The sequence below is a fragment of the Penicillium verhagenii genome (genome assembly GCF_028828195.1).
Source record: "Penicillium verhagenii strain IBT 33310 chromosome Unknown utg000002l_segment0_segment0, whole genome shotgun sequence".
NCBI classification, from domain to species: domain Eukaryota; kingdom Fungi; phylum Ascomycota; class Eurotiomycetes; order Eurotiales; family Aspergillaceae; genus Penicillium; species Penicillium verhagenii.
In genome coordinates, this window is record NW_026643166.1 from 3,182,295 (window position 1) to 3,206,874 (window position 24,580).

General features: G+C 47.6%; 7 protein-coding genes across 7 annotated transcripts; 4 read left to right on the plus strand and 3 right to left on the minus strand.

Moving 5' to 3' along the window:
• Nucleotides 1-865: 865 nt before the first annotated feature.
• On the minus strand, nucleotides 866-3,813 carry N7466_001166 (CeGAL family transcription factor; the record flags this gene model as incomplete). The annotated part of the gene is made up of 5 exons (XM_057160564.1): nucleotides 866-2,354; nucleotides 2,409-3,172; nucleotides 3,229-3,340; nucleotides 3,404-3,660; nucleotides 3,718-3,813. 5 exons carry the CDS (start codon nucleotides 3,811-3,813, stop codon nucleotides 866-868), a joined length of 2,718 nt encoding a protein of 905 aa, XP_057026812.1.
• Nucleotides 3,814-5,201: 1,388 nt separating this feature from the next.
• N7466_001167 (coatomer subunit delta) lies at nucleotides 5,202-6,953 on the minus strand (the record flags this gene model as incomplete). Its single annotated transcript, XM_057160565.1, has 4 exons — nucleotides 5,202-6,105; nucleotides 6,171-6,367; nucleotides 6,421-6,864; nucleotides 6,951-6,953. The coding sequence occupies 4 exons, from the start codon at nucleotides 6,951-6,953 to the stop codon at nucleotides 5,202-5,204; spliced, it is 1,548 nt and encodes a 515-aa protein (XP_057026813.1).
• A 464-nt stretch (nucleotides 6,954-7,417) lies between these two features.
• N7466_001168 (uncharacterized protein) lies at nucleotides 7,418-9,913 on the plus strand (the record flags this gene model as incomplete). The annotated part of the gene is made up of 2 exons (XM_057160566.1): nucleotides 7,418-8,509; nucleotides 8,576-9,913. 2 exons carry the CDS (start codon nucleotides 7,418-7,420, stop codon nucleotides 9,911-9,913), a joined length of 2,430 nt encoding a protein of 809 aa, XP_057026814.1.
• A 1,637-nt stretch (nucleotides 9,914-11,550) lies between these two features.
• On the plus strand, nucleotides 11,551-13,132 carry N7466_001169 (DUF803 domain membrane protein; the record flags this gene model as incomplete). The annotated part of the gene is made up of 7 exons (XM_057160567.1): nucleotides 11,551-11,560; nucleotides 11,625-11,650; nucleotides 11,788-11,878; nucleotides 11,946-12,036; nucleotides 12,089-12,249; nucleotides 12,308-12,599; nucleotides 12,661-13,132. 7 exons carry the CDS (start codon nucleotides 11,551-11,553, stop codon nucleotides 13,130-13,132), a joined length of 1,143 nt encoding a protein of 380 aa, XP_057026815.1.
• A 652-nt stretch (nucleotides 13,133-13,784) lies between these two features.
• On the plus strand, nucleotides 13,785-16,798 carry N7466_001170 (uncharacterized protein; the record flags this gene model as incomplete). The annotated part of the gene is made up of 3 exons (XM_057160568.1): nucleotides 13,785-14,001; nucleotides 14,082-14,818; nucleotides 14,870-16,798. The coding sequence occupies 3 exons, from the start codon at nucleotides 13,785-13,787 to the stop codon at nucleotides 16,796-16,798; spliced, it is 2,883 nt and encodes a 960-aa protein (XP_057026816.1).
• Nucleotides 16,799-17,668: 870 nt separating this feature from the next.
• N7466_001171 (putative importin beta-2 subunit) lies at nucleotides 17,669-20,683 on the plus strand (the record flags this gene model as incomplete). The annotated part of the gene is made up of 3 exons (XM_057160569.1): nucleotides 17,669-17,770; nucleotides 17,898-20,522; nucleotides 20,582-20,683. The coding sequence occupies 3 exons, from the start codon at nucleotides 17,669-17,671 to the stop codon at nucleotides 20,681-20,683; spliced, it is 2,829 nt and encodes a 942-aa protein (XP_057026817.1).
• A 2,603-nt stretch (nucleotides 20,684-23,286) lies between these two features.
• Nucleotides 23,287-23,816, minus strand: N7466_001172 (CVNH domain-containing protein; the record flags this gene model as incomplete). Its single annotated transcript, XM_057160570.1, has 2 exons — nucleotides 23,287-23,483; nucleotides 23,684-23,816. The coding sequence occupies 2 exons, from the start codon at nucleotides 23,814-23,816 to the stop codon at nucleotides 23,287-23,289; spliced, it is 330 nt and encodes a 109-aa protein (XP_057026818.1).
• Between the last annotated feature and the right edge of the window lie 764 nt (nucleotides 23,817-24,580).

The window sequence follows — 24,580 nt, forward strand, 5'->3', positions numbered from 1 at the left end:
TCCAACAACGAACTTGGCTTGTGGATCCATGTGGCTCGTTTATGGAGGTATCTATGGGGCTCTTACCACGCCTTTCTACTCTGGGCGAGTATAGGCGAGCGAATGCTGATTAGCTAATTTCGCGTTTTCTCTGTTTTTCCCCGACGCTTAGTCACTGGCCACGCGACCTTGAACTGACTCGCGCCTCACTAATCACTTTAAAAGCGGCAGCCCATACACTCTAAAACAGGAAATCTCCTTTGAACATAGGAAATACAACTCATGTACTACCATTTATGCCTGCAATCATTATGTGTAATTTATGCGCATTCGCATCATTCAATTGTTCTCTGTAATTATCACGTAGTTTAACGTCACTTGTAGTTCCCCAAAATCCATACTCTTGGCATGAAGATATGACATAATGATGGTGTTCTATGAAGTACGAGGAAAAGACTGGTCTAGACTTCCTTCCAGCTGTGGCTAGCCCTAGAATATGGTTACTACGCACGAGTATCACCATTGAGATCGAGATAATAGGAATCGGGCAGTAACTCAAGCCTATTGAACATTTCATTGAATCCCAATAACATAAAGAAAACCCATTTAGTCTTGATAAGCGACCTAGCAAATTAATGTGTAGGGAAGCAGTGCATTCTTGTCATTCTAAACATTTGAATAATCTTCGCATGAAAGACGAACTTTTCCCTTCCCGCCTCAATTATTTGTGAGTTGATACAATATCAAGAATAAATCACAATAAATCATAAATCAGCAGAATTACAGATATGGCAATTTGATCGACAGCAATAACCTTCTATCAATTGCACTCCTTTCTTGTCAATCACCGTCAGTGAAGAAAGTTTTGAGTAGAGAAACAAACAACTCAGCAAACAGGATCAGGCCAGGTATATCCCAGATCAAAATCCAAGTTCGATCCTGTCGGGAAAAAAGAGCCCGTGATTTGGCCCGTCGCAGGGTCATAGGGGAAGTAACTATCGTAGGGACTTCTATCAGAAGCTGATTTCTCTGGCTTGATGAAGTCCAGTAGATCCGGTTCAAGATTACAGGATACAGGCATGGCAAGCGACGTACCAGCCTGGTCCATCGGTGAACAAGCAAGGGAGTCCATCTCCGCAGCAATTTCCGCAGCGGATGTGGCAGCAGCAGTTGGTAGAGTCAAAGATGAGTCAAACGCAATCTCTTCCACGGGTTGATCGTCTTGGAAAGCAGCAGCATCAGCAAGATCTGTTGCATCGAGTAGAGAGGCTGCGGATGACTCTTCATTGTCGCTGCCCGATAATTCATCCATATCTATCTCCACATCGGGAACCAATCGTCGGAGGAAACCATTGCAAAGCTTCCAGGCTCGCTCGGATGCGATATTTGATTCGGATAGCGTTGAGAGCCAGTCCAGTGCTTTCTTGGCTGCTTTTGATACCATGATCGCCTTTTCGGGGACATGTTGCGCCCGGTAGGCAAGTTCCAGTAGCAACACAGTGGCTGCTTGCATCAAGTAGTGAAGTGTGCACCACCATGGAGAGATGCGGTGTAGCAGTGCTGCATCGGGGGTATCCGGGAACAAGGTCAGCATATGGCACGCTGACTCCACACACTCCGCGGCTGTTTTGCTGCAGAACTCGTGGGTTTTATCGCCCTCGGCTGGCGATGGATCGAGTCGGCACAGGCAAGGACGGGTAATTCCAATCTTGGTGCTGTAAAATAAAAATGCTAGACCCATTCGTTGGCCCAGGGGACATTGCGAGGTCTGTGTAGAGGTGAAGTCGTATGCCGAAGGAAGATTCATGAACCAGGAATCAATTTCAAGCATTAGACTCTGGATTGTAAATTGGGTGCTGGCCCAAGGTGCTTGCAGTGCCTCGGGGCTATAGAGCTTCACCGTCATCCGCTTGGCTATGGTGTTGAGGGATGTCAACTGGAGGAAGTGTAGTGACACGCATGGCGGTAGACTTTTGAGATATTCTGCTCGACTCATCTTTGTGTCGGTCTCCATGGGTGTGTCGTTGGTGTCGGAATCTGCGTTTGATTCGAGGCTTGCCGCACTGTTGCTGAGAGACATCCGGTCTAGAGGACTGACTGCGGCCCTTCCCGTAGTGCTGATTAGTTGGGCGACCTCTTCTCTCTGGAAGTCACTTTCGTCGAATGGTACAGGAAGTGGAGTCGTGCAGCAGTTGTCGATGATGCATGACGGACGTCCAGTCATGACAGAAAGGAGATGGTCAACATTATATAGAGACCACCAGACGCGATAACGGACCTCCTTCGAGGTATCAGAGGTACAAGATCCCACATTGCGTAAATGTAAGCCAAGTGCCAATGCCCCTCGAACGGCACTTCCGGACAATTTCCATGCTCTGAGGCAAGAGGTCAGCATAGGCCTTCAAGTTGGAAATGGATGATTTAGGTACCGGTTAATGTGTCCAGAAGAAATCATGTACAAGCAAGCAAGACCTTCAACCTGTAGCTGCTGTAGGTCTGGATGATGTAGGAGCTGATCTTCTAAACTCAAAGTTCTTGCTCGTGCAAAGTAGAGCTCGTGGTCATCTTCCCCTTCTTTCCAGTCCGCATTGGTCAACTGTCCATATTTGGCTGCGGCTGCAAAAATTAGATTGAGTATAGCTAGCCATTTATCTCCTGGCTTCAACATTGGTTGACTGAAAAAGACCTGGAACTGAGAGACGAACGTAGAAACGCCAATGATTGGAAAAGATGGATGGACCGAGGTAAGATACGCATTTAGAAGTTTTGTTGCAGTCTCCCGTGACGGGACAGCATGTGCATCAACTTTATCTTTACCTGGTATATCCATGTCATCAAGATAAAAGTTCGCAGACGCCATTAGAGCATCAACGGGGTTATCCGGGTGGGGCGTCAACGTGGGAGATGGTAACCCATTGACATCATCTGAGTTTGACATTCTTCCAGACCAGCCTTCAGACTCGTTGTTGACCTCTTTACCGAGCTTCTGGAGCCAGTTTATTTCCGAGCTCTTACCAATAAATCCAGTTGCACGAGCAGTCTCATCTCTATTGAAGTCTTCATCTGTATGGTCGACTAGATCCATAGGAGTAGTGGGCGAGTGTCGAGATGGCGGAGGCTCTGAGTCCAAAGAGGTGTTCTGCTCTCCATTGCCATTTCCATCCCCGTTAAGTGTAAGGTCCGGAGCAGCACTCTAAAATCTTATTAGAGAAAAGACCCAATATGTTCGAAAGAGATCACGAAGCTTACTGCTGTCAACGCAATGTTAACAAGTTGCTCATCGGAAACACCGAATCGACTACTAAGTCTCTTGATGACATCCTCATAAGCATTCACCTTTGCCGATAAGCTGGCCAGCTGCCTGTGAGATGAAGCAAATGAGTCAGAGGCATATCATCGAAGAATTGTGCAGGATCTTGCTCACCGTTTGGACTTCTCTCGCTTGCCGTCAGTATAGCAGCAGATAATGCCAGCTTCACGGCAATTGCGACACCCAGACTTGTCTCCGGTGCATTTAGTCTTTCTTTGTCGACACGACTCGCATGCTCGACGGACGTGTCGGCGGTGGAATCGACCAGGAGAGGTAAATGCCGACTCTGTTCCTTCCGCAAGGCGTGGAATGGCCATCTTTTTTGTACCCAATTCAGAGTCTGTCCTTTGCAAAGAAGAAATGTGGGTGTCCTAGATGGATAAAATCAGATGAAGCTATGAATCTTTCTTGATGCGATATTCTCGTACCATGCTAGTGAGTTGGTCACACGTTTCCGCATCCGTACACGATAGCTTGAATAGGTTCTGCTGTTCCGTCCATGATGGAAGGTAGATGCTACTCATCATGAAGAACAGAGATTATTCTATGCCAGCGGATTTTGCAGAACTGGATCGAGGCCTCGTCAGTATGATTTCCGAAATGCCTATAGCGCCTCAAGGTTCAAATGTTTCTTCATTGAATCAAACAGCATACCTTGGATGTGCAATGGCAAACCCCGATAGTGCCAGCATCAAAATAGCAATGAGGCAAGCCCTGGTGACGGGAGTATCTGGGATTATAAAACCACTGGAAGATCCGCAATATGAAAGCAATGGTACATTCCTTGCTAGGATTGAACTCATTTGGGTCTGGCTACATCGACGACCCAAACTCTGCGTTCTTGATCTTCCAGCAATGACACGGACAGCTCGGGAGCATCTCGGTAAGTTCGGTCAATTTAGCCACCGAGCAAAGTAAACAAGCGTTCAACAGCTCATTCGCCCCAGGAACCAATAAACAATGAGGCGAATTTGAGGTCTTTTCACATCTTGATTCAATCACGCTATTTGCCATCAACAATTAAACCAACGGTGCAGGTTGCATCCCAAAGCTTTCGATCTGATTGTGCCCACATATTGGTCAAACCATGGAATCAATCCCCCAGCATCTATCCACTGGTTGCGGTACCTGTATATCGGTGTAAGAAACCGACAGGTTATAAAGTCCGACAGTTATTTGGGAAAAGGAGATAATCAGCACCAATTCACCGGCTATTAGGAGGATTTCACTAATGCCGAGGTATGGAATATCGCGATGGGCCTTTCTTTCAGACGTGGTTGCAATTCAGTTTAATTGAAAGCGGTCCTTCCGATTAGGGAAACTGCTCGCACTACCTTCGAAGTAGCATTCATGGCCTAGACTCAAACGCATAAAGTCAATCTGACGTTACTTAGGTGGTGGCGTCGAAGATTGTTGACAGTCCCCTGGTCGTTCGTTAGCTTCATAATGCCTGATTCGATGATGGTTACAGCAAACCGTGGGTAAGGGGCAAGGTACTGGAAGTTTCTTGATTCAGTTGTTGGGAAGGGGTATCCTCATCGAGTAAAAGATTGGAAACTGCTAAAGGTTCCGAATGTTCATAATATTGACGTCGTGGATTACACCGGGATGATCGGACTTTTTCATCACTGCGGATATAGCGATTGAGTTACGGAGATGTTAAGAATTGACCGAGAGATCGAAATCGAAACCGAAACCGAAATCGAAAAATCGTCAAGGTAGTTTTGGAAAGTTCTGAGTAATAAGTTAAATGTGTCAATTTTTGGTAGAAAGAAGACACAGCCTTGAAATAAGGCAAAGGTCTTTAAAAACAAGAAAACGGGCTGCGAACACGATCTTAGAAGCAAAAATGTCAGGAAACCACAATCCAAACGTCATTAGTAGCTGACTCTATACAATTTCACTCTCACGATCAAACGATCACGAATTTCTCGGCAACACTGCGAACGTCTTTAGAGAAGCCGGCACTTTCACCCTCCATCTCCAGCAACGACACATCAGTGACATCAACATCCACGAATGGCTTCGACTTTGTGAACCGAACGCTCATGGGGAAGAACTGATCCTCGTCACCGTCGGTAGTCTCAAACTCGAAGCTACCGTTGGGGTTCGACTCATCAACGGCACCGAGGTTCCAGTCAAGGCTGTCACCCGAGACCTCGTATACCGCATCAAAGCTAGCAACTGCGGGCTCTGAGTCACCGTATGGGATGGTGATAACCACATCGCGCAGGCTGTCGCTACCAGTGAGCTCATATTCGACAGTGACGGTGGTGGAGTCGGAGCCCTTGTTCACCCACACGGTAAATGTAATGGGGAGAACATCAGTATTGTCGGCCGAGCTAGCCACACGCCATCGAAGAACACCGATCGCGTTGTTAGTGGGGAATCGCTTGGAGGTGTCCTTTAGTTGAATTATAGAGGAGCTGGTGAAGAGGGCCTTGTCGACATTGGGGTGGGTTCGGAACTGAGCACCATGGGTGGGGTTGGCCTGTAGATCGAGACGCAATTTTGTAAAGGCCGGGTCCGAAATACGAAGCTGAAGGTCACCTTTGACTTCAATTTCCTTCAAGGCACCCTCACGAGTAAGAGTTGCAGAAATTGTCTCGGCAATGGTCAAATGAATTGGCTCGCGGTCCGCTGTGAGGGATTCACGGGCTGAAATGGGTTCTTGAACTGGTGTAGACACTTGGGGTGTAACCAGCGGGGTGTCCTCCTCGGGCTCGGGACCCATATCGCCTCGGACCTTCTCGTAGATATCAGTTGCCTTGGACTTCTTGCCAAGTTGCATACCCTTTCCGCGTGATGGGAGAGGCCTAATAGATTCACACTGTTAACTCCATGCTCAAATAAGTTTCCTTTGCGCGACAACCAAACGTACTTTGCGAAAGTCTTCTTCTTCTCTGCCTCATAAGAATCATATGTATCGGGCACCGATGGGCGGGCGGGAGGTGTGTAAACGGGATACGATGGGGTCCGCTGGGCTGCGCTACGGCCTGAACGAGCGGCGTCCTTGCGCTGCATTTCCAATTGCTTCGCCTTGCGCTTTCTCTCCTCGCTAGCCTCCAGTTCCTTGTTCTGTTTACTGGTGTCAGTTTAAAATCAGCCGCCGTGTCATGATCCAAGCTTACCCGCTCGATAATCTCTTGGATTCTCTCCTCGTGACTCTCCATCTCCAGGAATGTCTTAATCTGTGACAATGACAAGTTCTCTCGGTAACCCAAGGTCACCAACTCATCGAATGCGCTTAGCAACTCGAATGCATTGCGCACGATCTCGCGTTCGTCTAGGCTCTTGCAAATGCTTGTGGTAACCTGAGCAAAGAGGTGCAGGCTGTCGATATCCTGGAGAATGTTGGATTGGCGGTTGGTGATCAAGATAATGTACAGCTCATCCAAAGGCTGGTAGACAAAGCGCACGTTGTCTTGCTCGACGGTGGTGTGTTGAGTTCCTGAGTCTGCCAGCTTAGGGAACGAGGCGAGAAGAGCCTCAATTCGCGACCGGGGAATTTCGCGAAATTGGCGCGACAGGACTGCCTTGCCTCCGCGAGTGCATATCGACGCTGCAAGAACGACCTGTCAAGAGAGTAGACCGGGTTAGTTCAAGTCATTGCGGGGGGAAGGACACTGGAAAGGAAGAAAGGGGGCAAGGATAGATTTACCATTGTGAAACTTGTGGAAGTAGTAGTGGCTATGAGGGAAAGGAAACCAATGTCAAAGCGCTGAGGTGGTGGTATTCAGAGCGAAATCAAGAATCACAACGCCCCTGTTTGGTGTTTAGTTAGACCACCAAGTGCAAGCTACTCTGTTCTCTTTCACGGCCTGGTCCGTGCTCACCGCCCGCTCCCCCCTTCGCTTAGTTGTCAGGTAGTGAGCAACTTTTTTTCCCTTTCTCTTTGTATTCCTCAAACTCCTTCCCCATATTATATCGTACTTCCCATTTTATTGTCTCACTTCGTTCTCCGAAAACAAGGTGATTCATACTAGTATTATTACTCAAGATTTACAACCACTTCGAATTTCACCAACTCCCCGCTTCCCCCCATGCTTTTGACGTTCTAAACGCCGTACCCCCCGATTCTCGCGACACGCACCCTTATCTCAACTTTCGACGCGTTTCTAGTCGGTCATGACAACGACCTCCTCCCTACTTCCTTCCGGCATGGAGATCCCTGTTGGCGAGGACCTTGAGATGGCTTCGCCATACCAAGGGCAAGCTGATGACTTTGATATCGATATCGATCTTATGGAGGATCATGTATCCAACATGGACAGCGACATGATGGGTGCGGATGATTTTCAACCCACCTCTCAACCATCTCTTTTTCCGAATGACGCGACAGACGATGCCGACATGGTTGATGAACCCTCCGAAGGATCCATGGTTGATATCGATCCCCTGGCAGATGAAGATCATGATATTGAAGTCCAGTATGAGGACGACAATATAACCTACGAGGCAGATATGCTGGAAGGTGATACCGATGAAACCCCCAATGTCGCTGTTCCTAGTATCAATATTGAGCCTACCTCTGTTATTGAGAACCAACTGAGCCAGCCCAGCCAGCTGGCTCCGGAAACGGCCATTACAAACAGCCAGGAAACTCAGTATCCACCCTCAGGCATCCTCCCTGCGGAGCTTGAGCAGCAGCCCATTTTCGAAGCTAGTGAATCCTTGCAAGAAACAGCGCCAGTTGGAGATGTGGAAAATATTGAAAACGAAGAAATCCAGCCACCGGAAATTGCCGAACCCATCCAGAATGAAAACGATACCGCACTGGAAGAGGAAACCAAGCTTGGTGAGGACACTAACGAAGTCACGGAAAGCGCGATTCCGGGTGTCCAAGAGCCACACGCTCCCGATCATCCGGTTGAGAGCCAGACTGAAGATTTGGAAACCTCCAAGGCCCTTTCGCCTAAGACAGACCCTGTGATAGCTGAGCATGAAGAGACCCATGTTTCAAACGAAGCAGAGCATGAGAATGCTCATGATGACGAGTCTCTGCATACTGTCAAGGTCATTTATCAGGATAATGAGATCTCCTTGTTCCCACCATTAGAAGGAGACTCGGCGGAAACATTTTTCCTCCATGACGAAGGTGTCGCCTATGACAACGTTGGTAGATTGTTCAACTCTCTTCGTGAGGTGCTTTTGGATAATATTGCCGAGCATGATACTCTCGTTATTGATATCGATAGTCTTGGTATTCAAATAACAGAGGTATGTTTCACTCCTAACTGGTTATATTCAATATCTATTGGATTCAAGGTGCTAACTCGCATTTAGGACTCCTCGAATACATCCAAAATCACTTTGCATCAGATCTTGGATATCTATCTTCGCCTTTGCCATAATGATGGAATCCACGACCCAGACGCTCTGTATCTAAACCTTTCCAGCAGATCCGCTATTCATCATGAACTAGCCAGTCTTGATACCGCTGCCAAAGAAGGCAAAGGCCTTTCTCAGATCCAACTGTGGGCTGATTATGACGAAGAACCTCTTACCACCGATGAGACTGCCAACACTCATGAGCAATCAGGTGATGAATTGAAACAGGATCAGCAGACTGATCAGTCTGGCGTGCCTGATGAGGGTGTTGCCCCTCATGAAACAAACTTGCCCGGTCAAGACGCAAAAGATGACTCTGGGGAAACCGAAAACTCGGAAAGCGTAGTGAATGAAGCTCACATTGAGTCCGGTCTCACTGATGCTGATGCCAACCTAAAACCTGGTTTGCATTCTAATGAGACTTACCAAGAAGAATACGACGGAGAAGATCATTACCAAGACGATCGATATGATAATATGGGTCATAGTGGAGAACAGGACTATCCCGAGGGCCCAAAAACCGAGTCTACTGGCACAGTGGTTCCCGATTCCGAGCTGCCTGTACCAAACGATCAATCCCTGGAAGCATCCGTGGAAGTCACTCAGGAAGATTCCGAGCATCATGCCACCGGCGAGGACAACCAAGGCTCTAATGACGCAGAGCTTGATGACGACGAGCTCCTTGGTGCTGATGATCTGGAAGTGGCTGACCTTAGTGCTCCCATTCCGCAATCTGATGCCGAAGTTCATGAGGGTGGTGCCCAAGGCCTTGAATCCACCTCCCAGCATGGTGAAGACGCCACCGAGGACCTGGAAGTTCCGGCGTATGATGATCATGACTCCGAGCGTGCCCTTGAAGATACTGCCGACCCTGGTATCTACCAGGAATCAGAATCCACATTGGAGATTCAAGAACATCCCTTGCCGGAGCAAACCCCAGAGCCTGAGAATAACCTCCTTGGAATTGCTGAGGATTTAATCAGTCCTGCCAAGAATGATCAGCATAATCAATCCAAGAACACCGATGATGTCGATGACGAATACTTTGGGGACGACTTTATGGCTACCACGTTTGAGGACGACGGCGATGATCAGGAATCCTACGAAGACGAATACAACTATGATCCCGAATTGGATGCCGAGGAGGAAACCGAGTTGGGTGAAATAAATCCCTCTTCTACTGACCCTCATGCTCCTGACAACCTCACCGTCAAGCGGTCTCGTGAGGAGGATGATGAGTGGGAACTCACGGAAGCCACCACCCCCGAAATCAAGCGTCGGCGACCTTCGTAAATCAACGTTTCTCCTTTTTTTTCGGCCACGACGTGTCTTTTAAACTTTCTCTTTGTCGACAGGCCTAGATCCGATCTTTTCTGGATGTCGTGGCCCTGCTGTTTCCACCAGTTTCGGCATGACACTACTAATTCTGACCATTTTCAGCAACGGTGACGACCCGTGGAGTTGTTTGGAATTCTAACGCCACAGATGAGAGCTAGGTAAGTCCAATAACCCCCATACTTTTCCCTTCTTTTGACCTTTGGGTCTTCTTTCTTCCCACGCCATTCCGGGGCGTTTAGAGATAGCCTTACAACACCTGGTTTTGTCATGTTATGTATTCTTTTCGTGTATTGTTACGGGATGCCCACTGGTCTCTTTGTTTTTTTTTTGTTCCCGCGAGATACCATTTTGATCCAAAAGTTGAGCTCGGCGTTGATGGTGGATTTTGGTTGGAGCGTGCATTGCAATTTTCTATTCACATTGGATCTGGCGTAAAGGGTGCAATAAGCATCCTCTATTCTTACATACCATCTGGTGCCGAAAATGGAATTCTTGATTCTTTATTGAAACTTGTCATCTATAAATTACACATAATTAATTGCTCATGAAATACTTAAGTGCTTTCTTCGACTTCTTAGGTATGATTCTAAAATCAAACAACAATAGCCCTTGAACGTTCCAATTTACTATGTACAGGATGTGGCAAGTAAATTATGCGTGCATCACCCGGAAATATGAAATCAACTGTAGATCCCTAGAGTGTTTACGGTATGAGTGGAAGAATGAAAGGTTTCATTTCTCATTTCCCATAGTTCCCACATAGCAGTATCCGGTATCTAATTTCAACTCATTTCCCCCGAAAGCTCATTAGTGGATCCATGGCGTACATGGCTCTAACTTCTAAGTATAGTCAACAGCCGAAAGCGGTGGTGTGTGAGATCGTGAAACGACGATCGCCACTTAATGACCAAGAACTTCAGGGTCCAAGCATTTATATGATATGCACAACCCTAACCATCGGGCCTTGGCTTTTTTTTTTTTTTTTTCGGGGTTTTAAAAAGTAGAAGCCAAATTGAATGTAAAAATCAAATCAAAAATCCTCAATGAAACCACTCAACCGCTAAATAAAGAAGGAAAAAAAAAAAGTAAACCAATTGCTAGCATTAAAACTAAGGCCAACTGGAAAGTACCACCTTCAGCTCTGCCGTTTCTCTTACGCGTCCCGATCGGCCCAGTCTCGAAACGGAACCCCACCGCACGCAGGCACCAATCTTGCCTTTCACCACCTGGCACAACACCCGCAATCTCCATCCCCTTACTCATCACATCTCCTGCAGAAATCTCGGGCTGGCTCGTCGTTTCTTTCTATCCTCGGTCGCTTCCTGCTCCTTTCGCTGCGCTACATCCGCATCCCTTCGTTTAACGGGCCGTTCATCTCCGCCCCCCGACCTTCATAGCTGGCACTGGAGGCCTTTTGAAAGTAGGAGCACCGGCTCCTAAGAGAGAATCCACCGTCAACATGCTTCCAGACAAGTATGTGCACATGCGCTTCCCCGGACCATCCTCTCCGATGTTTTATGGACAAGGTGGCCAGACTCTAACAATGCGCGCGGAATAGATATGTCGGGCTAATACTAGCCATCGTATCAACAATGGCCATTGGTAAGATATCTCACCACTCCTCAACAGCACCTTGAACACTACATCTAACGTGATTCACAATCAGGCACGAGTTTCGTGGTCACCAAAAAGGTTCGTTCAACCTCGGAAACCCCCGACCCAAGTCCTTACATCGCTGCCTGGGTTGGGAACGAAGAGTGATGGGCGATGGGCGATGGGCGACGAACACAAGTTTGGCAGAGATACATATGCTAATACGCTGGATTCAGGGATTAATGCACGCTTCCGAACAACACGGCTTCGAGGGCGAGGGATTTTCATACTTGAAGAGTCCCATCTGGTGGGGAGGTGTCGTCACACGTACGGAAATCACCAACATCCAATTTGGACCTCGCAACTGGAACCGCTAACATTTGCACCGCAACAGTTGCTCTCGGAGAAATCGCCAATTTCGCCGCCTACGCATTTGCGCCCGCGATTCTAGTGACTCCGCTCGGAGCGTTGAGTGTTTTAATCGGGTATGCATTTCGCTCCATCGTGTGGCTGGGACCCTGCTGACTATCATTCAAGTGCGGTTTTGGGCTCATATTTCCTCGATGAGCGGCTAGGAAAGTTAGGCAAATTGGGCTGTGCCATGTGCCTTCTCGGATCCGTCGTCATTGTCCTCCATGCGCCCCCTGACAAGCCGGTTGAGCGCATCGATGAAATCCTCGCATTTGCTGTCAAAGCACGTATGTTCGCGACTTTCCTTCTATGTTTCCGGGGATCTAAGCTAATTCATTTCCCTAGCTTTCCTGCTATACTGCCTATTTGTCGCGATTTTCTCAACCGTCATGATCTATCGAATCGCCCCGCTTTACGGAAAGCAGAACCCCCTCATTTATATCTCAATCTGTTCCACTGTTGGTTCGGTCTCCGTGATGTCGATGAAAGCCTTCGGAATCGCGGTGAAATTGACATTCGGCGGTAACAATCAGTTTGGAAATGCATCCACTTATGTTTTCGCTATTGTTACCGGCTTCTGCATTCTCACCCAGTTGAACTACTTTAACAAGGCATTGAACTCATTTTCGACCTCAATGTAAGTCAACACCATTGAAATCAGAGTGATGCCAGAACGCTAACATTTCTCGCCTCTCAAGTGTGAACCCTCTATACTACGTTACCTTCACGACCTTCACACTCTGCGCCTCGTTCATTCTTTTCCAAGGATTCAACACTACCGATGCCGTCAACACCATTTCCTTGCTCTGTGGCTTCTTGGTCATCTTTACCGGGGTTTACCTGCTGAATCTCTCCCGTCATGATCCTGATGGTCATGCTCTGGTTAATTCTAAGCTTGACGAAGAGGGGGTCCCGACCGATGGCATTGCAAGCTTCCAAACTCGACGATCCATGCAATCCCGCCGAAGCACCGATCCCCACCGTCGGAGTTCCTCCAGCATCTTCCTCAATGGTCACGGTGATCGGGAGGGTCTTATACACTCGTACGACCTTGAGAACGGCTCTGGCATTGGTTTGGAAGATCTGGCAGAAGATGACGGTGAACCTGGCCCGACCTTCTCGGCCGACCAACGAACAGTGAAGCACACTAAGCAAAACAGCCAAGTTTGATAGACTTTGGAGTAGTTTTGAAGCCAGCGCTTCCAGTTCCCTCACGAAGTTACTGCCGCCACGCTCTTCTCCAATCTTTTCTCATTTCCCACCATCTTCCAAGCCCTTTTCGGGCTTCTCCTGCATTTGTTTCCTCACCGAAGCCCTTGTATTTTTATTGTTTCCTCCAAAATGCCCGAGTGCAGAGATCGACTCTCGGAAAATCTCATGTCAGGCACTGGACATGCTATGAATGATTGGATATGACCCTGGTTTCTTTGGATTTCTGCTTTCGTTGTTCTCTTTTTTCTTTTTTCTCTTTCTCTCTCTCTATTTTTTCCCTCCATTTTCTTTTCTGTGATTTGGTAATGGGCAAGAGGGTTATCATGTATATACGGAGTGCTTTTGATTTTTTTTTCTTCTTTTTTCTTTTTTTTTTTGACGAGGAATTCCAATTCACAAATAGATTTGGCATACAATTCGCCAGGATGTGGGGCTCCACTCCGATGATGTAGCTTGCAAGTCAGCTGTTAAAGGAAGTTTCACTTCCGAATCTTAAGCCTGTTGAGTGTTGGCCTACTTGGGTACACCTCGTCATTCTTTGTTTGATTGCCTTCTGTTTGTTTCCCCTATAGATTTTATCACTAGCGACCCGAGGCGATTCCTACGCGCGATGCCGGGTCTGTTGCGGAAACTCGTCATCGTCGCTGCAGTCGACGGGCTGATTCTGCACGGGCATGGCGTAAATGGGCCCCGCCATAACAATGGCAGCAATAACGAGGCCTCGTCCATCCGGATCGAGTACAAAACGAACAAGATCACAGCTCTACCTCCTTGCACGGAGGAGTCGCTTGAGGGTCGCGAATGTTTAGAGGCTTATGGACTCGTCGGTAGGTCAAAACAGGATTTCGCCGGATGTCGCGGGGCTATAGCTCCAAAATTTGCATCTCCCGATGCTAATTAGAACCAGGTCTCCTATCAGTCGCGTCGTACTCATTCTTGGTCTCTATTACCCAGAGACAACAAGTCGCACAGATCCAGGGCCGTCCTGTTTACGCAGTGACCAATGTCGCGATCATCCCAATGTCGTCGCAAGCGGATGCCGCCCGCGCAATTACACAGGCACAGAAGGAGGTATCGCAAGGCGATGCTGATTTAGACTCTGATTCTGAGGACGATATCACCAGACATGCTACGGACGGCGCGGATACAGAAATTGGGAGCTTGCCGACTTCGCCCAATCAGCAGGCAACATATCATGGACGCGGTGCCAGCGTCAGTAGCATAGCGGAAGATGTCATTGGGAAGCGCGTACCATTTGGCCGATTTGCCGCGAATTGGCTATCACGGAAGAACCTGGGATTGTCGAGGCCTGGGGTACTGGGGCCAGATGTGCCCGAGTCGCCCTTCAACGATGCGCCCGGAGTGGAAAGTGCGGGTGTTGATACAAAGGAGGAGGCAGAAGATGAAGCCGTTAGCGCGGCCTTGCCTGCTGATCAGAATGATGATACGACACCTGCTGATAAGGATGATCGTCCTCGTTCTGATCAGGCGGCTGAGCTCTTGCCCAAGCTGCTGAAATATACGAAGCTGCTATTTGCGTCGCATAATTTCTTTTTTGCATATAATTACGATCTAACGAGATCTTATGAGGCTCAGGAAGCACGCACAGAGCACTTGCCTCTCCACAAGGCTGTAGATCCTTTGGTGAGTACTTTTCGTGCAAAATGCTTGGTATCTTTGCTTACATGACTCTAGTACTTCTGGAATAAACACCTGATGTTTACATTCATTGAGAATGGTGCTCATGGCTTTGTGATGCCATTACTACAAGGGTTTGTTGGCCAGAGAGAATTCACAGTTGCTAGTCCAGAGAAAAAACCAACGTCCGGGGCTGTCGATGAGAAGCCGATCGAAGCAAAGATACTTGGCGAGAGCCAAGAGGCAGCCTCCGTGGAGACTGAACTTCCAAAGCGCAACTTTTTGTTGACTCTAATTTCGCGACGATCTGTCAATCGACCTGGTCTCCGTTATCTCCGCCGTGGCGTGGATGATGAAGGAAATACAGCCAATACCGTGGAGACCGAGCAGATTCTCTCGGGGCCTGACTGGAACCCCTCCAGTAATGTTTACTCCTATTTACAAGTACGAGGGTCAATCCCGTTGTACTTTTCCCAGTCTCCATATGCGTTCAAGCCCATTCCAGTGCTTCATCATTCTGCTGAAACGAATCAGCTTGCATTTGGAAGGCATATCAGAGAAATGAGCCGAAGATACGGCAAGATTCAGGCTGTGTCATTGATTGACAAACATGCTGGGGAGTTGAAATTAGGCGAGCAATATGAGAGATACGTCGATGTCTTTAACAAGGCCGGTGGAATTGATGGCTCGCCAATGCGATTGGAATGGTTTGATTTCCACAACGAATGTCGTGGGATGAAGTTCGAGAACGTCTCTCGTCTGGTTGATCGTGTGAAGGAGACTTTGAATGAATTCGGCTACACTAGCGTTAAAGATGGTGCATCTTCGCTTAAACAAAGTGGCATTGTGCGCACGAACTGCATGGATTGCCTTGACCGTACTGGAGTGGCTCAATGTGCATTCGGCCAGTGGGCTTTGGAGCGCCAACTTGAGAACGAGGGCATCGTGATTGACCTAGGCGGTGACTCATCTACTCAGTGGTTCAATACTTTGTGGGCAGATAATGGCGATGCAATCTCTAAGCAGTACTCGTCCACTGCTGCTCTGAAGGGTGATTACACTCGCACGCGGAAGCGGGACTACCGAGGAGCAATCAATGACTTTGGACTTACGCTGTCGAGATACTACAACAACATCGTGAACGATTATTTCTCGCAGGCTTGTATCGACTACCTGCTGGGTAATGTCACGCCACATGTTTTTGACGAGTTCTCCATCGAGCTGCAGACCACTGACCCAGGTATCTCGGTTCAGAAGATCCGTCAAAATGCAATCGACACCAGCTGCAAGATCGTTATCAGCAGTCCCTCGGAAGAGTTCCTTGGAGGCTGGACCATGTTGACCCCCCGACAACCCAATACGCTGCGGACTCTTCCCTTCGAGGAATCCGTTCTCCTTCTGACAGATGCAGCAGTATACAGCTGTCGCTTTGACTGGGAGACCGACAAGGTGCTCTCCTTTGAACGAATTGACCTGCGCTCCGTATCCCGTATCCATTACGGTACATACGTGACCTCTATCCTGACGGAGAGTCAATCCAACGAGCGCACTAACGTTGGTCTTGTCATCGTCTACCGTGACGGGGACGAGAACCTTTTGCGTGTCAACACCCGTTCCTTGCAAACTGATGTCCGACCCGCTGCACTTGAAGCCTCCAGCGGCTCCACGGGAGAATGGGATCTGGTTTCCTGGCTGCGTGGCACCAAGCGCGCTACTACCCGCTTTGTCGCGTTCAAGTCTCTCCCACTGACGAATGCGGGGACTAGCCCTCGTCTTGAGCCTATGACTGGGAATGTTCGTGAGCTTGATCGCGTTCGATCTATCTGTTTGGATATCGAGCGTGCGATGCTCACGGGTGATGGACGGAATGCCGATGCGGCATCGGTGGTCGAGGAGTCTGATATTATTTCTTTGGCTGATGCGAAGAAACGTACTGGAATTTTGGAATATTTGGTTTATGACATCAAGAAGATGGTTTGGGCATGATAAGATTGAATTTGGAAATTTTCCAGGGTTACTAGGTACGTATCCAATCTGGGCTGGGTACACACACTACTATTACATGCGAATACTGGTATGTATATAGTCGCCTAGAGGTTTCGGAAATGGATCTCCACAAATAAATAGTTACATTTTGAACATTTTGAATATTTCTCCAATATTAAAACGCTTCGATTTCCAAGGTTCTTGAGTTCAACATGAAAGATCTCGTCGTGAAATTATGGAAATTAGGGTTTTCAATTCTGCAGGTGAGGTCATATTATACGTCAAAGTATACATTCAAATGTTGTATGTTCCCCAAGTGAGACTCGAATTATTCAATGTTGCGACTGCTGTTTCAAATGTTGCGTTCAGAAAATACTACATGTATAAATACTACTACACTTATAAAGTCTGACCTCGGCAGTATTTTATACATATCTGGCTGGAGATACGGTTTCTTTTCTTTAGATTACTTGTAATAGTCAAAGTGAAGACAAAAAACGTCTTTCCAGTTGACTCGAGTGTGAAGGTCTGTAGTGCAGAACTTTTACAGTGGCCACCGCCTTTCTCTTTCTGCCCTTCGCCCCATACTTTGAACGTCACTATAATTTTTTTTTCTCGAATCCTTAGGCTTTTCCTCCTATTTTTTTCCTGCCAACTGTTTCTATCTCCAAGCCTTATCGCTTGTTTCGGCATAAAGTTACCCTATCGTTGCTGATTTTTTTTTGGTTGTCGATCTGGAAGCGTTGTACCTTGATCTGGGGAACGAACGAAGAAGGGGGATCCGTTCCCACTTTCTTGGCGGGGCTCGTTGTGCCACACGCACTTTTGCTCCTCCGGTCGCAAGCCAGTCGACTTTCTCATCGCTTCAATATGGATTGGCAACCGCAAGATGAGCCATTGAGGCAGCTGGCCTGCTGCCTTAGAGACTCCCTCAATGGCCAGGACCCCGCGCTCCGGAAACAAGCCGAAGAGGTATGTCTAATGATTTTTTTTTTGCCCTGCACCCTCACCCCTCCCCCCTCTTTGCTATGAGCCAAGACAAGAGAAAGCGCACACACGACCTTGAAATGGAGGCTGATACGGTACGTTCATACAACAGATGCTTGCTTCGGCGACTTCATCTCCAGATTATGTCAATTATATCACCTATCTCTTCTCGACTCCTCAAGTTCCCACCGCCGTCGGCATGGACGACAGTACCTATAGCGTTGTGCGCTTTGCCGCCGCTATGAACATCAAAACGAAGCTTTATATGGCATATCAGACTATCCCACCACAAAGCTTGAACTTCATTCGATCCGCCGCCTTGATCGCCCTCCGAGACAACAACCCACAGGTTCAGCGAGGTGCCGGTACCATCATTACGGAGCTGTTGCAGCGCGGTGGACTACTAGCCTGGCCGGAGGTTCTGCAAGAGCTTCTTTCCCTGGTCGGCAACACAGCAGGAGATGTGTCCATTCCAGCCCAAGAGGCTGCCATGGCTGCGCTTTTCAAGGTGTGCGAGGACAACCGCAAGATTTTGGACCGCGACTACCAAGGCCAACGCCCGCTCAACGTGATCATCCCCAAGCTGCTGGAGTTCACCGGACGAGAGAGCGCACGGGTTCGCTCGCTCGCGCTAAGCAGCATTCACATTTTCCTTCCCCACCAGCCCCAAGCCCTGATGGGCTCGTTGGACCTCTTCCTTTCGCAACTGTTCAACCTGGCCGGCGACCAAGATACCGAGGTGCGAAAGATGGTGTGCCAGTCATTTTCGCAGCTCGTGGAGTTCGCCCCCGAGAAGCTCATCCCGCACATGGATGGTTTGGTCAACTACATCCTCATTCAGCAGCAGAACGGAGAGGACCCCGAGCTTGCTCTTGACGCGGCGGAGTTCTGGATCGTTTCTGGTGAGCAAGAGCGCCTGCAAGAGCCTCTAGCTCCATTTATGCCCAAGATCATCCCCGTTCTCCTTCGGAATATGGTATATGAAGAGGACGACGTGATCCGTTTGATGGGCGACGAGGACGATGCCGACACTGAGGACCGTGCAGAGGACTTGAAGCCGCAGTTTGCCAAATCTAAGGCTGGTCGTCTTGATATGTCAAAAACGCAGCCAGACGGCACGAATGGTGCACAGCAGCAATTGGCCCAGGGTGACGACGAAGATGATCTTAGCGAGGGTGAGATCGAAGACTCAGAGTTTGGAGACGATCCCGAGGATGAGTGGTCGTTGCGGAAGTGCTCTGCCGCTGCATTGGATGTCTTTTCGAATGTTTACCATGACCCAATTTTTGAGATCATTCTGCCATACCTGAAGGAGACTCTGCGACATGAGCAGTGGCCCACCCGTGAGGCAGCTGTTCTCACCTTGGGAGCTGTCGCCGATGGCTGCATGGATGCTGTCATGCCCCATCTTCCGGAACTCGTTCCCTACCTTATTTCTTTGCTGAACGATGCACAGCCCGTTGTGCGGCAAATCACTTGTTGGTGTCTGGGCCGATACTCGGAGTGGGCTTCACACCTCCACGGGGCAACAGAAAAGCACCAATTCTTCGAACCCATGATGGAGGGAATTCTCCACCGAATGCTCGACAATAACAAGAAGGTGCAAGAAGCAGCTGCCTCTGCGTTTGCCAGCTTGGAAGAGAAGTCGGATGAAAACCTGGTTCCATACTGTGAGCCTATTCTCCGCCAGTTTGTCCAATGCTTCGGTAAATACAAAGACCGCAACATGTACATACTCTATGACTGTGTGCAAACTCTGGCCGAGTGCGTCGGAAATGAGCTGGCCAAGCCCCACCTGGTTGAGATTTTGATGCCTGCTCTGATCGAGCGGTACAACAATGTTGACGACCAGTCCCGAGAGCTCTTCCCGCTTCTTGAATGTTTAGGATACATTGCAGCTTCCTACGAGGATGTCTTTTCGCAATTTGCTCCCCCTATCTTCAGCCGCTGTGTCAAGGTTATCTACCAGAACCTCCAAGAGTCTATCGCCTCGGCGAACAATCAAACTGTTGATGAGACCGATAAAGATTTCTTGGTTACCAGCCTCGATCTTCTCAGCTGCATCATCCAGGCCATTGACCCCCAAAAGAGTGGAAAGATGGTATCTGAATCCCAGCCGCGTTTCTTCGACTTGCTGTGCTACTGTATGCAGGACTCCAATTACGAAGTTCGCCAGTCGTCCTACGCCCTCCTCGGCGACTGCGCCATTAGCATCTTCCCTCATCTGGAGCCATTCATCCCCGCGATGATGCCAACCCTCATCAAGCAGCTCGACCTGGATCTCCTTCCCGATGATGATCGTGTCACCGGCTTCAGCGTTCTCAACAATGCCTGCTGGTCGTGTGGTGAGATCGCCGTGAACCAGAAGAAGAGTGACCTTGCTCCTCATGCCGAGAAGCTGTATTTTGGCCTCTTGAACATCATCAATAACGAAGAGATTATCGATTCGGTAAACGAGAATGCTGCTATGGCGCTGGGTCGTCTTGGTATTTGCTGTCCCGATCCATTGGCACCTCGTCTGAGTGAATATGCTGGACCCTTCTTGAACTCTATGGGCAAGATTGATTTCAGCCGCGAAAAGGCTTCGGCATTCCTTGGATTTAACCAAGTGGTGATGAAGAACCCCCAGGCTATGGAGTCATGTCTTGGCGTTTACTTCGCGGCCATTGCCGCCTGCGCAAGCAAGTCTCTTTCATCACAGGAGGACTACCGGGACATTCATAACTCATTCCAGCAGGTACGTGGACCCCATTTGCCCCGTGACATACTTGAATAAAAATTCTAACCCTCGAACAGGTTTTGCAAGGATACAAAAACATGATACCCAACTTTGATTCGTTCCTCTCTCAGCTTCCTGCTCCCGTGTCCCAGAAGCTGCGCATGCACTACCAACTTTAAGGCCGGCCGTTCTGTGATCTACCCTCCTCCATTACATCGAACTCATCCTCCTCGATCGAGACTTGCCTGTACAGCGAGGGCTTTCTGCGGTACAGCAAATGTGCCTATCATTTATAGGCCACACATCTACATGAATGTGCCAAGATAAATGACAAGGTGATCCTTCCTTGTCTTTGTCTCTTCGCTTTCAAAATTCAATTCACAGTTTTCCGCCTTTTATTTTCTTCTAAGCGCCAGCGGAATTATTATCACCCATTATCATTATGACCTAGAAAAAGGAGGAACAAGCGGAAGGGATGATTTACGGGAGATCATTAGGTCAATAATCAAGGCGAGCTGAGCTCTCGACTGGGCGTTTCCATGCCATTTATATCTTTTTTCCCCCTGCATATGATTTTATTTTTTACTCACGCGCGAGAAGTCGGGGAAGCGCGGGGGTAGGAGCAAAAAAAAACACTTAGGGCATTTCCAGATTTGTCATTTTGACTATCTATGATATCTCTTGACGATTGTAATGGGCATGGCTATCTGAATATCGGGGCATTTTCTTTCCCTTCCCTTGACTCCTGCACTTGCATGTTGATACGTTGACCGGTTCCTCGGTATTGCGTCGTTTAGCGCCTGCTTCTTCCCCACGATAGATAGATTAGATAGATTCTACGAGAAAAAAAAAACACAAAAAACTTTAGGTAGTCTCTGGTCTGTCCTTTTTTTTTTTTTTTTTTTTTTTTGCAGGTGTCACTGGGTCCATGGATAGTGGGATATGTACTCATCATCATTCAGTCCACTAAACAACTAGATGATAGGAACTTGCCCAAGATAGGCGAGGTGGCGCCCCTCTCACCCTCATCTGCCGTGCAGGGTTCAATATCAACCTTTTACATCGGCAAAAAACGCCCAAGCGGGGGGAACGCCTCTCGCTTCATATAATCCACAAGGGATGCAGAAACGCGCATGAAGCAAAAGGCAGAAATACAGACTACAGAACTTCAGAACTACAGAACTACAGAAGCAAGACCCGGAGAAGCCATCTCCGAGTCCCGTGCGCTCTTTCTGTTTGGAATCGTGCCTCTATTCGTAGAATGCAGGTCCCTTGCCAAGGGAAAAGAGGGGTCCAGGTCCACTTCAATGTTCTGACCAAATTTGTTTTGCTTATTTTCATTTCCTTTCCGCCGAGGCTAATTTACCCCCAGATTGGCAGGTTCTAAAGTAGATTACGGATCATGGATTTAATGGATTGGAATTAATCTCCCATTTCAGATGGCTTCCGACCTGACCAGTTAAAACATTCTCTCTCCGCAATCTACTAGTAGTACCTAGTAGCTCGGGCTCGGTAGGCTAGAATTTCCCTATCGACTTCTACTGACTTTGGTGACCTGCCTTGTCAAGACAAGACTCACCCATGACAGACGGGATGGATCTTCGCTACACCTCGACTATTCGACGCCTCTCGGGAGTCTGAGCTTAACTTCCGGTCGAGGGGTACAAGTATGTGTTGGTCCGTAGGTGGGGAAAAGGGTCTACCAATGTCAGTTCGTGGGCCGTTGAGATGTTTCCTTCCAAGGAAGGTTGTTGTTTTTTGTATATTTTTTGTATATTTTTTGTATATTTTTTGTATGTTTTTTCTTATTTTAATTTTTTTTTGGGTCTTGGTTATGAATGTTTTGGCATTTCCAGTGTAGAGATACTATACTTGTTGGGAAGTGACCTAATAGGTAACGCAGGGTCCAAGGTTGGTGTTGCGGCCCGATCTTCACCTGAGATATAGATGTTCATTATGCATGGGTTCTTCCCCCCCCCTGATCCCTGATCCATGATCCGTGATCCCTGTTAAGCGAGTGTGGTAATTAGGAGTTGCATTTTCTCCTAGGTTTGAAGGCTATCGGGGGCTTGGGTAAGCTTCAATGTTGATAGGTAAGATTGGGTTATGCAGCCCTGCAGGGAAAGTCGGTATGCTTTTGGTTTACAGTTTACTGCGTACACGTTTTATAAGCCAAAGTAGATGATCTGATCTGAGCTGAAAAAAAAAAGACAAAAATAAGCAGTTGCTTGTAAATCCTAAATTTTGTTTCGTTATTTCGTTATTTCTTTTCTTTCCTTTCTTTTTACGATTTCTGGCATGTTTAGGTTTGGGTCTGGGTTTGGGGTCACTCGAGTTGACATTTTGAAATTTTGACATATTAAAATTATAGAATTATAGAATTATAAAATTGTAAAATTGTAAAATTGTAAAATTATAAAATTAATCTTCAATCAGGGGCGGCAAACTCACCAATAGACTAGTATAGATGGGAGCGCTCAGCCGTAAAAGCAGTGCGACCTTCAATGTACATGTCTTACCAGTCTTACTTTGTCCTACGGTAGCCCGTGGCGTTGGGAATATTACCCCTATGGATCCAATAAATAAGAAAGCGAAGCACAAAGCTCTCTTGGGAGCCACGTAAAGTGTATGCTTTTATCTCTCTTCCAATGATACTACTACATTTTACTATACCATCTAGTTAAGCTGCCTGTTCCTGCCCTGCTTAGGCTAGAGAAGATGGAACATACACCATTCATGTACGAAACCCAATCATATCATATTCGAAAATAATAATTATTATTTAAAAACAATCCATGAAGCGGAGTCGTCCATTCTCATTCTTGATACAGTCCCCCAGGTTCACAACGTCAAAATGCTGACCACCTTCTTCGTCGTCCAGTGCAGCATGGAGCATGGGCTCGTGGGTTGGGCCCTCCAACTTGAGGTTGATATCGGCCGCGTGATCGGAGAAGCCTTCAGCGCTCCATGCGAATTTACCTGTGTCAGAAGGTTTGAGTTAACGAGTGAAAAACCTTCTTTTGAGTGGGCTGTGGCGGTTCTTTTTTCTTCTTGTAAGGTTACAAAGCTGCTGCGCCTTGTCGGTTCTTTGTTCTTTGTTGTTCTCGCTCTCGCTCTTGTTCTTTCTCGTCCTTCTGTGTGGTGTGCTGTCCTGCACTATCCTAACATGCTCTGCTTACCTTTCTTTGCTCCCAAGAAATCATCCAGATTCAGCTCCGAGTACGTGGCTTCACCCGAGGGACGACGGCAGTATGCAGTGAGGACATGGCCGTTTTTGAGCTCAATGTCCATGGATGATTTGTGGAAACCCATTCTTGTAGATCGTATGGGTAGGTTACTAGTGATAGGTGGGCTTCTCTTTCGGCCGTACCGTCCCTTGGGCGTTGTTGGATGGGGGTATCAAGAAAAATGAGTTCAATGTTGGAAGATAGTTTGTATGCAACAAGGATATCACACTTTCTAATCCAGTATAATGATCCCCAATTGTAGAGGAGAAAGGAGAGAATGTTTTTTGGATGATATAGTACATGCTTCCAACGAAAACCAAGTCGCCTCCATAATGACATCTGGACATGTGGGAAATTCGGTGTGTTAGTCCGGCGAGAGTTGGTTTGGGGAGGTGTTTTTCCCTGCATCATCTTAGTCTCATCATGATCTGCATGCTGCAGTCAGGAATTCAGAGTGTTTTTTTTTGAACATTGGAATGCCTTCCGTATGATGACATGATGATGTTTGCTTTTAGCCTCATTGCCTCCCCAAAGTAAGGCATCCAAGGCGAACTGGGCTTAGCAAAGTAAAGTTAACGCTAACGACTCTAATTAAATTGCGGCGCGGACGGGAGTACTCGAGAAGTGGGAATGTAGCTTTTTCAAGGATCTAGAGCTATACACAATTGCCACTTTTTTTTCTTTTTCTTTTTCTTTTCATTCTTGCCGTTGATACTTGTTTTTTATTTCTTTTCTTTTTTTTTTATTTTCGCTTTTGTCGGGTCCGATTTCGTGCAACTATTCCCATTACTATATAGTATTATGTAGTCTATAGAGGTTATTGCTTTTTATTTTATTCCTATTCCTTTT